The sequence below is a fragment of the Pseudorca crassidens genome, chromosome 19 (assembly GCF_039906515.1).
Source record: "Pseudorca crassidens isolate mPseCra1 chromosome 19, mPseCra1.hap1, whole genome shotgun sequence".
Taxonomy (NCBI): Eukaryota; Metazoa; Chordata; class Mammalia; order Artiodactyla; family Delphinidae; genus Pseudorca; species Pseudorca crassidens.
In genome coordinates this window covers 21,415,108-21,427,444 of record NC_090314.1, presented here as the reverse complement: position 1 = coordinate 21,427,444, position 12,337 = coordinate 21,415,108, and the positions used below count along the sequence as shown (strand labels likewise).

General features: G+C 54.1%; 1 protein-coding gene across 2 annotated transcripts in view; it reads left to right on the top strand.

Annotated features, from left to right (window-relative positions):
- Positions 1-12,337, top strand: part of ASIC2 (acid sensing ion channel subunit 2) — a 1,019,934-nt gene that overhangs the window by 778,558 nt on the left and 229,039 nt on the right. The window contains exon 1 of one of the 2 annotated variants that reach the window (XM_067714313.1): positions 1,146-1,871. The exons of the other annotated variant lie outside the window; for it this stretch is intronic. Within the exon in view, the coding sequence (XP_067570414.1) occupies positions 1,161-1,871 (711 nt within the window). The 5' untranslated portion in view covers positions 1,146-1,160. Of the gene's footprint in view, positions 1-1,145; positions 1,872-12,337 lie in introns of those variants that run through there. 2 annotated transcript variants of the gene reach the window in all.

Genomic DNA, 12,337 nt, shown 5'->3' with positions numbered 1-12,337 from the left:
CCGCCGCCGCCCCGCCCGCCCGGAGCCGGGGGGCCGGCGAGCTGAGGAGCAGGTGCTGGAAGCCTAGCCGCGCCGGCGTCGCGCGGCCACTGCCCAAGTTCGCCCGGGGCCCGAGGAGGGCCGGGCAGCCGCGAGAGGAGCGCCGCCGCCGCGAGGCTGGGAGTCTCGAGACGAGCCGGGCGCGCGGAGCAGCGAGCCCGGGTCACCCCCGAGAGGTGTAGCCGGGGCTCCTCGGTCCCCAGCTCCTGGAGCACCGGGGCAGGAAAAAGAAGAGGCAAGGGACGGCGAGACCGGGCTTTTCTGGAGACTCGAGGCACTTCGGAGAGCCGCGGGAGAAGCGACACTTTCCTCTGGCCAGCACCCTTGAAGGAGCCCAGCGGCCAGCAGCCTCTGGCAGGACCCTGAGACGCCCCCAGCCCCAGGCGAGGCGCGGGCTCTGGACTTGGGGGAGGCTTAGCAGGTCTCAGCCGAGCGCAGCCCGAGGAGCAGTGACAAGGGTCCCGGAGGAAAGGGAAAGAGGGCAGCAGCCAGCTGGGCGACCGCTCACCCCTGTACACACCCACCCCACCCGCCAAGCCAGGAGCCGCCGCGCGCCTCTGGGGGCGCTCGTCCCCCGGCGCCTTCTCCCCCGTGTCCCAGCACCGCGGGCCACCGGCCGGGCTGGTGGGGTCCTTGGGGGTGTCCGAATCAGGCACTGGTGGCCGAGTGGCTGCTCTCCGGGGACCAGCATAAAAGCTGGGGTTAGGCGGAGCCGGGGGGACTCAGCTCAGGGTCCCCCGAGATCCAAGACGAGGGGAAGCGGGCGCAGCGCGCAGGGACCGGAGAGGCGGTGCCCAGCGGGGCCCCTCCAGAGGTAGTGGCCGGCGTCGGGCGTCCGCCAGGAGGACTCGGGGCCAGGAGAGCCTGGGAGGCGCTCGGGGAGGCCCGTGCCAGGGGCGGCGGGCCGAGGCGGCCTCGGTCCCGGGCGGGCGCCCGCGGAGGCGGCGGTGGCGGCGCCGGGCGGGCATGCCGCGCCACCGGAGCTCCTTTCGGGCGCACGCTTCCCTGGCGCGGGCTGCGCGCAGCGGCTGCCGCTGCTGCTTCCACTGCTGCTGCGGACTCCCATGGCGGCTCCGCCCGGCCGGGGCCGCCGCCGCTGCCGCCAGCCGCGGGCTGAATGAATGAGCCGGAGTGGCGGAGACGGGCGGCCCGGGGCCGCGCTCACCGGCCCGGGACGCTTCCGTATGGCCCGCGAGGAGCCGGCGCCGGCGGCGGTGGCGGCAGCCGGGCGGCCCCGGGGCGGCGAGCGCGAGCGCGAGCGGGCGCTGCAGGGGCCGGGGGTCGCCCGCAGGGGGCGGCCGTCGCTGAGCCGCGCTAAACTGCACGGGCTGCGGCACATGTGCGCGGGGCGTGCGGCGGCGGGGGGCTCCTTCCAGCGGCGGGCGCTGTGGGTGCTGGCCTTCTGCACGTCCCTCGGCTTGCTGCTGTCCTGGTCCTCGAACCGCCTGCTCTACTGGCTCAGCTTCCCGTCGCACACGCGGGTGCACCGCGAGTGGAGCCGCCAGCTGCCCTTCCCCGCGGTCACCGTGTGCAACAACAACCCGCTGCGCTTCCCGCGCCTTTCCAAGGGGGACCTCTACTACGCCGGCCACTGGCTCGGGCTGCTGCTGCCCAACCGCACGGCGCGCCCGCTGGTCAGCGAGCTGCTGAGGGGGGACGAGCCGCGCCGCCAGTGGTTCCGCAAACTGGCCGACTTCCGCCTCTTCCTGCCGCCGCGCCACTTCGAGGGCATCAGCGCCGCCTTCATGGACCGCCTGGGCCACCAGCTCGAAGACATGCTGCTCTCCTGCAAGTACCGCGGCGAGCTCTGCGGCCCGCACAACTTCTCCTCCGTGAGTTGCCCTCCGCGCGGACCCGCTCCCCTAATCTCCCGAGTCATAAGGCCGCCGGCCGGCACTCCCCGCCGCCCGGGGCTGGACCCCAGGCCCCTGGCGGTGACACCAGCCCACGAGGCCGAGGCTGAACCCACTCTTAGGTACCCCGCGTCTTCTCCAGGTTGTGGGGACTTGGACACCACTGCAGGAGGAGTCGCTGGGCTCCCCTGTCCCGGCCTCTCTCCTTGCACTGTCAGCTCCCAAGCCCCTCCGCTTTGCTTGTTATGGTCCCCTCCGGGAATACCAGGCCCCCTTCTCCCCCATCTCACCCCCCCAGGTCCACAGGGCTCCAGGTAGCTACCCTGTGTCTGGGATGAAGGGATGGGAAGAGAGAGAAGCATGTCTTAAGTGTGGGCTTGTTGTCTTTGGGAAAACCAATAGGAAGCTCTTCAAAAAATGGGCCACTGCGAGAATCGGGTAGAGGCCCTAAGCAAGCTTGGGACCCTAAGCAGCTTATGGCTTGAGAGTTCCAAGACACTTCCAGTCTAGGGAGACTTTGGAGGAAACTCCCAGAATACCAACCATCGCTGAAGCAGTAGCTGGTTTGGTGGGAGAGGCAGCAGCCCCTTGTGCTACTTTTTGAAAGCGCTTGTGTCTTAAGCTACCTGGGAATTGAGCTGTGGCGGGCACCGTTGGGGCCCTTGACCCCCCAAGGTGTGAGTATGGGTCTTCCGGTCTCGGGGAACCAACGCCCTGCAGTGGGGAAAGCAGCACGGCAGAGATATGATGTGAACCTCCGGGGCCAAGAGAAGTTGTGCTCGGGGTTTGTGAACCATTTTCTGTGTCGGTTCCCCCATGCTGGGGTCTGGATAACGCAGCTGTCGGACAGAAGGTTTCCGCTTTGTGTGGTCTGCCTAGGAGGAGTTCTGGTGCCAGGCCGCAGCGTGGCTCGAGCCTGTCCAGCCATTCGTGTGTAAATGCCCCTTGGGGGGAGGGTTGGGCTTTTCCACTAGCGCAGGGAATGTTGGTGTGTGTGTTTATTTGTAATGCTCTGATGGTGATTCTACCAGCGTTAGGCAGCACTCCTGACAATCTCATCTACGACGATGCTTTTTCTGGGATGGTAGATAGATGCTCTGGTTCCAACAGGTGTTGGCACAGATGCCCGTCAGGCCAGGCCTCTGATTGGCTGATTGGGCTAGTCCTCATCTAGGATGGTGACCCTGGCTTCAGTCTTGCCCTCCTTGCTTTGCTTTAAGCCTGTATGTACAGTAGCTGTGAATTATCCACTCCCCAAATATCCCTTGTTTCCTGAGCTTTTCAGCCGGCTTTTAAAGAATACCTACCTTGTGGTTTCCCCACCTTAGCAAGCAGGAGGTGCTGTTAACATATGCTTCTAAGTGACTTCGCCCAGACTTCAAACGCAATTCTGAGTTCCATCCACAAAGGTGAAGGAATGAAGTTTGCAATCCCTTATTGTTTATTGTTCTTTGGCTGACCACTAACTAGCAGCCCCTAGAGTTGGACTGAAGTTCAGTGTTACGTTCAAGTACCAGCAGCTCCAACTCCAAAAGTTGAACAACACTTGGAAAATTCTGCACATCTGACGATGGCTTTACAAAGTGCGGATCGTGGGCTAACAGCCAGGATTCACTTTTGACACTCGCCACAGCCCTGCTTTGGCAGAATTTTATTCCCATTTTAAAGATGAGGGATATGAGTCTCTAAAATGCTGTCCAAAGCGCAGAGCCGGCAAGCTCAACGTCCAGCTTTGCGCACCACCAAATGTATCACACAGAAGCCACGTGGAACCTTCCTCTCTGATCCTGGACCTCTCTTCTATCAGAGGACCCCTGCGTAGGCCTGTAGCCCTCAGCCACCTCCAAATCCTATCCCTTCTGGGAGCGTGGCTGGGAGAGTGGAAAGTGGGGCTGCCCCAGGGCGTCATAGCCTTGGCCACATGTTACGGGGCCTACAGAGCACATAGCGCCTGCAGGAGTCACCTGACCTCAGCCTCCCTGGAAGGAATGGCTGTGAGTTGACGAAAGCAGGGTTCTTCTCACTGGGGCACAGCCTTCCTGACCGCCCTGTACCCTGCCTTCCTGTGTCTGAAGAATTTGCAGGCCCACACCCACCGAAGCAAAAGTATTACCTCCATTCCCCAAAGGCATGTGTTCCTGGACTCAAGTGACCCCTAGTGGCTTCATATCATGGCCCTGTCCTGGGAGTTTCCAGCTCCTTCACATTTCACGCTGTAGTTTTTTCCCAGGGGCCTCAGAATTAAAGGCTGCACCCCCCTCTATCCATGGAAGCCAAAAGCTATTTCAGAGGAGCCCCTAATATAGAGTGGGCCCATCAGGAATACTTTCCGTTAACAATGCTACCCTGTCCCAATCCTTGGTCATCTTTGATGGAGTGACACTATAGTGCAGTGGTTAAGAGCATGAACGCTCAAGCTGAACTGATGGCTCAAATCCTGAGCCACTTGCTGTGTGCCCTTGGACAAGTGACTTAATCTCTCTGTTCTTTAGTTTCCTACTCCATCTAGTAGAGATAACAATAGTATATACACCACATCCGCTGTGCCTGTATTTGTAGATGGGGGTGTGTGTGTGTGTTTACATACATATAGAGAGGAGGGAGCTCTTCGGACTGTGCTGGGTCCCTAGAAAAATGGCACCAGCCTCCTAACTGGTCTTTGGCCTCCAGCTCAGTGTTCCCCGCCCTCTGCATCCACCCTGGGCACTATAGGCAGAGCAGTCTTTCTAAAGGTCCACTCAAAGCATAGCACCCCATTTCTTAAAACCCTTCAGTGGCTCATCTGTCCTGGGGATGAGGTCCAAGTTCCTCAGGCCTTATACCTGAGCCCGCCCTCTGGCCACGCCCTCTCTGGCACCAGATATGAAGCTCTGGCAAACGGCTGACAGCAGCTGGACCCCCGCTCCTCAGGCCTCTCTCTGCCTTCCTCTGCTACCCTAAGTGCACCCCGCCCACCCCGCTGCTTTGTCTGCCTGGGGATAGCTCGTCATCCTCCATCATCCAGCCCTGGGGTTCCTGCTGCTTCGGAGCCTTTCCTGACTGCCCACCGCTTCCCCTCGTCAGCAAACAACTGAGGCCTCCCTCTTTTTGCCCCTACCTTCCGTTTAGGTGTCAATCCTCACACGTATGCGTGTCACCACACCTCCTGGTCTGTGTGTCTCCCCCTCTGGACTTGAATGGAAATCAGATCTGATTTCCCTGCCATCTCCAGCCCCCAACACAGAGCCCGATGTATAGTAAGTGCTAAGGAAAGATCTGGGGAATGAAGACCTTCCCCAGGTAACCCGAAGACTCCTTGTCGTCCTCCAAGACTCCTGGATTAATTTCTCCAGGGAGCACCAGTGGAGTGCATTTCTAATGAGGAAATGCCCAGGCAGTTTGGGGGCATTTATTCCTTTGGGGCACAGAAAAGGAGAGTGCGGCGCAGGACGCCAAGCGCTCCCCAGACACCTGGAGTTTCCAAGCCCCGAGTGCCACAGGTGAGGAGTGGGCTTCCAGGGCGACCAGTGGGGAGATGTGCCCCAAGTCTCATTCCATCCGGTTGGTCTCACGGTCTAGAAATAAACCCGGCAGGGGAGAGAGAGCACAGTGTTGGGCAGGGGTGGGAGTCGGATTGTAGTCTGCAGGCCGTTCAGGATGTGTTTGTTTGCAGCTCCTGTGCGAGGGTTAATCACTCAGCCGTCAGACAAAGCAGCTCCGCTCCTGAATGCCCGCTTGGTTTCCCTGGCATCAGCCATGGACCTTGGGCTCTGCACACTGGCCACTTTGGGTTTTCCTGGGGGCAGAGGAGAGCAGCCTTCCCATTGGGCAGGATGCAGAACCGTGAGGCCAGTCTATCTGGGTATGGGGCTTCGGAAGAGGGACTGAGGGTCTGGGGACAGGCACGAACAGAGGCCAGTCAGGTCCAAAAATAAGGAGCAGTGACGCTCTCTGGGAGGGGGCACGAGTCAGGGGAAGCGTCAGGCGGACCTCAGTTTAAGGCTTTGGTTCTGCCTCTTTCTAGCCACGTGCCTCGGGCAGGTGCTTCGCTCTCTGAGCCCCTGAGAGCTGGGAAGAAGATGACATGTATGCAGTGACCGGCCCCTGCCTGGACAGCATAGGTGCTCGATATTCAAGAGCTATCGTTATAATTCGAATAAAGAGATCGACCGTCTTTGTATCTCGTGGTAGCAGTTATTAATTATGATCAATGTAATTATCATCTATTATCATGACCACTTACCTGAGTGGGGATATGCTCATTTCCTGGTTCATTTCATTCCATCACCCAGTGTATACTGAGTGTCAACTATATGTCAAGCTCTAAACTAGCTGCTGGGGATGTAAAATTAGATAAGGCGTGGTATGTGTCCTCCGTGATTTTGCAGTATTGTTGAGGAAAGAGATACATCAACAGAGGCCAGGAGGGCAGAGGTGCTGCGTGGGCTCAGAGGAGTACCCAGTTCAGACTGGGGACCTCTGAAGGCTTCTTGGAGGAGGTGACATCTGAGCTGAGTCTGGAGGGATCAATAGGAATTACAAGGTAGAGAAGGAGAGAAAGGGGACTTCCCGGGGGGAGGGCAGCATGTGCAAATGAGGAGGACAGAGACATGAAATGATGAGATTGGACACATCCTTTCTAGGGCTGAGAGTAGTTCAAGGCAGTGGGCAGGGGTGGGAGTCGGGGGCGCTGGGTGAGCTGAGTTGGGGGATAATAAGGCAAAGATGTGATGGACACCTGGAGGCCAAACTAAGTTTTTAAACTTTGTAGCAAAAGCTCTGGCTTCTTTTGCTACTGGCTGTCACACTACAGAGGCAGATCTCATCTGTGTCCCACCCCACCACTGTCCACTGCCACGCCCCCATTCCTAACTCCCTCAGGAGAATTCCACACTTCCCTGAACCCTGCCCTCATTGTCTGTCCCCATCAGCAGGGGGTCAGCCCTGAGTGCAGATTTTGGACTAGTCATATGTACTAAAAGCCAAGGAAACAGCATTTGATTTCCTCACACTTTGTCACAGGAAGCAGGCTGGCTGCTATGAGCCAGCCACAGAAAACAAGAAATCATTTCAGCAACATATTGTTTAAAATCAGCAAATTCCATTGAAGTGGTGCTAGGCCAGGCAGTGCAGTAGCCGTGAGGATGGATGGCTTTAGGGAGGCTAGAAAGATACCTTTGCCTTTAGAGAAAGAGGAATAAATGAGCGTCAAGTGATTAGAATGGTTTCTGGCACCCCAGTAAGGACTCCATAAATGTGAGCTATTTCTGTTAATATTACTTGCAGTGAGCGTTTCGAGGGAAGGACGGAGGTAAATGGCACTGGTGGCTGTGGTGTGCCAGCCTCGGGCTGGGCACGTTTTATGCCATCTCAGTTCCCGCAGTCACCCTGAAAGGATTTGTCATCATCCCCATTTGGCAGATGGAGGACCTTGAGCTCAGGGCAGTTCTGTAGTCGGCTGCAAGTCACAGAGCCAGCAGGTAGCAAAGCTGGGATTTGAACCCAAGTCCTCACTACCAGAAAGGCACAGCTGCACAGCTGGATGAGGAAAGAGCGGCATTGGTGGGGCAGGGGCTTTGCTGGGAAGACCAGTACAGCCTCGGTTCCGCCCTGACCTGCTATGTGACTTTGGCCTCAGCATCTTCCTCTGTGAAATGAGGGCATGAGCCAAATGACCAATGGGACTTAGCTGAAAAGTTCTCCGTCCAAATGAGTGATCAGGGCAAAATAGGGCTTAACTACTGCAGATGGCCCAGGCCCTTCAGCCAACCATTTCTTTTCTTTGCGGAGCTGAAACAGTGATTAAGGGGGAAATGTACAAGTTATTGGAGTGCTAGAGACAGGGCGGTGATTAAATAGCCATTTACACAAGGAACATGAAAAGACCTCCCCAAGTTATGTGACTTCCGGGAAATTAGTTTAGGGAATCAAATGTCAACTCTGCTCAGGTCTGCAGATATCCGAATGGACCCACGTCAGGCTGATTCTGATAGTGGCTCTTTGGGGGCCGCTGTGGCCCGTCATGAAGACATCAGTCAGATGTCTGCCCAACTGAGAAGGGCTGGAGGAATAACCAGGCCATTCGGTTTGTGCGTCCGTCGCTTTGGTTCTCCTAAATGCTTTGCTTGGATCAGCTACTCGGAAATTCAGTCAGCCAGTGCACATTGAGCACCTACTATGTGCCAGACACTGGGCCACAGAGATGACCACAAATCTACTGTTTCCGGTAAATCAGCCAGCAAAGGTCAGTCGGTGTGCCTCATCAGGGTCACCGGGTTTAAAAGGAGCTGCCCGTCATGCAGGAAGTGGGGAAAGATTCCAGCCCAGGATTTGTATAGGGCACCTGTTACGTAAACAGTCACATCAATTTCACCAGAATTGAATGGCTGTTACGGAACCCATTTTACAGATGAGGAAACTGAGGCTCAGGGAGGTACAAAGTCACAGCTCGGGGGCAGCAGAGTCAAGATTAAAGAAGATCGGTCCAGCTCCAAAGCCGATACTATTTTCGATGACATCATTCTGCCAACTCTGAGAGACGCTGGTGAGAACAAACGTTTCCATAGAGGGTATCCAAAGCAGTCTTTCAAGCCTTCACTGGAAGTTTCTTTCGCTGAAAGTTGATGCAGCCCCTAGAAGTCATCCTGGGTGCCAAGACCTGCCACCCTGAGAAGGAAAGGCCATTCCTAGGAGTACAGGATCCATGATGGACCTGTGGAAATAGGTTTATGACGGGGAACTTAGGAGTTACGCAAACATATTAATGCAGCCATAATCTGAACAAATTCCCATTTTCATTCACTCAAGGACATGGATAACTTTGAAGTCCTGACTAAGGAGATGTTGCCAAATTGAGATCCAACTCAGACTTGTGCTAACGAACAAATAGATGAGTCGCGCATAATTGGAACAGGAATTGTTGGTAAAACAAATAAAGGCCGTGAACATACTGGGGAAGTTTGTTCTCCTGAGCATGTCAGATATCTCCCCTGACGCCACTGTTTATACTATTAATTTGCTTAGTAAATTGTTTCTTCTGGTTCCACACATATTTATTGAGCTCATACTCTCTGCCAGGTCCTTTTACCTTCATTATTTTATTCCAGCCCGACAACGGACCAGCCAGGAAAGTATTCTTCTTTCCCTGATATAGATAAGGAAAGTGCGGTGGTTCAAGAACTTGCCCAAGGTCACAGACATAGACCCTGATCTTAGGTTCCAAAGTCAACACTCTTTGCCCTACGTCACAGTGGTTCCTACAAAGAAATCCCAGTGTAGCTTTGGCCAAATGAACCTGCAATTCTAATTAGCAGAGTCTTAGTGATCATAGCTGGATGGGATTGTGTAATATACATTACCATCTCATTTTTATCCTTGCAGCAACGGAGGGTGATTATTGCACTCTATTGCCTGCCTGACTTCAGAGAGGGGAGTGACTTGCCCAGGGTCACATGGCACAGGAACAGAAAACAGCCAGAGTTTGAATGCAGGTCTTCTATGGCTCCCATAGACCTCTTCTTCCCCCAACTCCTCTGTTCCTGGTCCGGGTGGACTTGAGGGGATTTCACCTGCCCTGAAAAATTTTCTTAGGAGAAAAGCAGTGGGCTTCTGAGTGCCTTGCAGAAAAGAATCAGTGCTAAAACTGGCTGCTGGGAAGAGGCATCGGGTTCCTTCTTTATCTCTGCCCAGAGGCCTGCCCTCCTTCCCCGGGAGGTCTGTTCCAGCGTACTCCAATTGGCCGTGGATGAATGGAGAAGCCCCTAGGCCTATGCTTCCTAAACTTGAGCATGCCAGATTCCTGGGCCCATAGCAAAGATCCTGATTCGGTAGGTCTGCAGTGGGGCCTGAGGTTTACATTTCTAATAAGCTTGCAGATGATGCAGGTGCCGCTGGTCCATGGACCGCACTTCGAGGGGCAAGGCTGCGGGCTCCACGAATGCTGAGAAGGAGGGATCCGAAGGGGTCTCTTGGTCATATCTGACCCACTAGATCTGTAAGAATGCACATGGCATGGGCATGCTGGAATGGAGCAAGGAAGGGCACCTGGGGGAGGAGTACTGGATCCCCAGTGAACCCAGGAGGATGTGCATAGCAGGGGCATCATTGTTCCGGGGTCAGTGTCACACCAGAGAAGGGTCCATAGAAGGGCCATGGGGCCAGCCAGAGTGTAATCAAACCAAACTGCAAAGGCCGTGTGGTAGGCTGAATAATGGCCCCTCAGAGATGCCCACGTCCTCATCCCCAGAGCCTGTGAACACATTACATGGCAAAAGGGACTTTGCAAATGCGAGTAAAATAAGGACGTTGAGATGCAAAGATTATCCTGGATCATCTAGTGGGCCCAATGTAATCACAAGCGTCCTTGTAACAGAGAGGCAGGAGGGTCAGTCAGAGAAGTTGTAACCGTGGAAGCAGAGGCCAGAGAGTCAGAGAGAGATTTGAAGACACTACATGGATGGCTTTGAGATGGAGGAAGGGGTCACGAGTCAAGGAAAGCAGGTGGCCTGTAGAAGCTGGGAAAGGCAAAAAAACACATTCTTCCCTGGAACTTCCAAAAGGAATGCAGCCTTGCCAACACCTTGATTTAGCCTTCTGACCTCTAGAACCATAAGCTAATTAGTGTTGTTTGAAGCTACTAAGATGGTGGTAATTTGTTACAGCAGCAACAGAAAACTAATACAAGCCTCATTTGTGGTACAAAACACTCTCTGTTACACACCTGACCCCACAGTGTGAACCAGGCTGTGTAGGTTAGGATCAGGGTCTGTCCTAAAACCAAGAAATTAAAGAATCGTAACAAACGTAGCTTGGTTCAGAAATAGTCAATGTGGGAGTATTTTATCCATGCTTAACATTCATGCCAGGTTGGGAATTTGGACCCCAGCAACTAGAAGGGAGTAAAACTAGACAAAGTAGGAGGAGTAGGAAGAATGTGGCTTCAGGAATCAGACTCAAGTTCAAATCCCAGGTCTGCCTGGGATTATCAGGGTGGCTGCTGGGGGTTTGACTACCTTCATTGAGACCCTGTCTCCTTATTTGTAACGCAGAGATCATACCTTCCTTGCAGGGTTGTTGTGAAACGTAAAGATAATGCAGTAATCCATTCGAAAATGATTTCTTGAAAGCCAGCTGTGGTCTAGTCCTGGTGGATAGAAACTGAGTGTAAATACAGAAAGCGTCGTCCTTACTCTCTTTAATGTGAAAGCACAGATGCGTAAGTGCTAAATAAACGTGAGCCACCGCTATCATCTCCATCATCGTTATTACGATGACCCCTCTCACTTCTTTCCAGAAAGACTTCCAGGCCCTGGAAGAATAGCGTGGCCTTCTATATATTGTCACAATTCTAGCCAGGAACAATTATGTAGTTTTCATTTCACACCTTTATGGGTAGGTCAGAGCCTTTTAGGGTTTCTTTAGTCCCCTGACCCAAATTAAAAATCAGAGAGGGATATTGAGTGGCTCAAGTCACGTTGAGCCACTGGGAAGCTTGAAATAGACTCTGAGGATACTTGCGCTTAAGCTTTTACAATATATCACAGCAGTGTCTGTTTCTTCCTCTGAGAACTTCTCTTCCAAAATATGTACGCTGGCCGTCCCCTTCGGATTCCAGTGGCATAACTGATCTGACAGTTGTTGATACCCTGATTTCTGAAAGTAGAAGGGTTTAATCTTCTCTTGGAACCCCTCCTAACGGAAATCATTTTCCCACTTTGACATGGCGCGGTCATCCACTGTGAACTCACGTCCATAAATCTAAGCCTACTGCTCAGGAAAGCAGATGAGGCTTGATTCTGCCGCTCAGCAGTCTCACAGAGCAAATGACAGCAAGAATTTGATTTACAGAAGCACCTCAAAGGCTCTAGAGTGACACGTGTTTATTCGCTTTATTACTGCTTATTTGACAGTATCTCTTGATGCTCCCTGTACATGGGTTTGAAAGGCTATTTGGATAGATGCTTATGAACTGCCAGTTTGCACAGCCCTGTTGAGGAGCATGGCTTGCTTTGGCGATGCTGCCAACAGCCCGAGTTGTGGGTCCTTATACCGACGTTGCGATGAAGCCCAGATCTAACATACAAGCTTGGAGATGCTAGCCCAGCGCTCTTGCTTGAACTTCCCCAGCTCTGCCTTGGCGTGGTACTTGGTGTGAGTCTCCAGCTGCAACCCCAGGATGTATAGAGACAGGCTTGATTTAAGATTCAGATATCTCAGAGCAGCTGGGGATATTTAACATCACTATAATTACATTACATTTTTGACAGTACATGGAGTGAGAACCTTTCTTGGTTGTTGTTGAATATTCGATGAGCATCAAATATTTTAACCAGCCAAGGAGACACGACTGCATTTTTCACATCCAAGTAAGTTTGGTTTTTAAAAATTCCTGCCTGGGGTGGCTGTCTCAGGCTCTAACCTTCTTTTTTGGCCGTACGCGGGCCTCTCACTCTTGTGGCCTCTCCCGT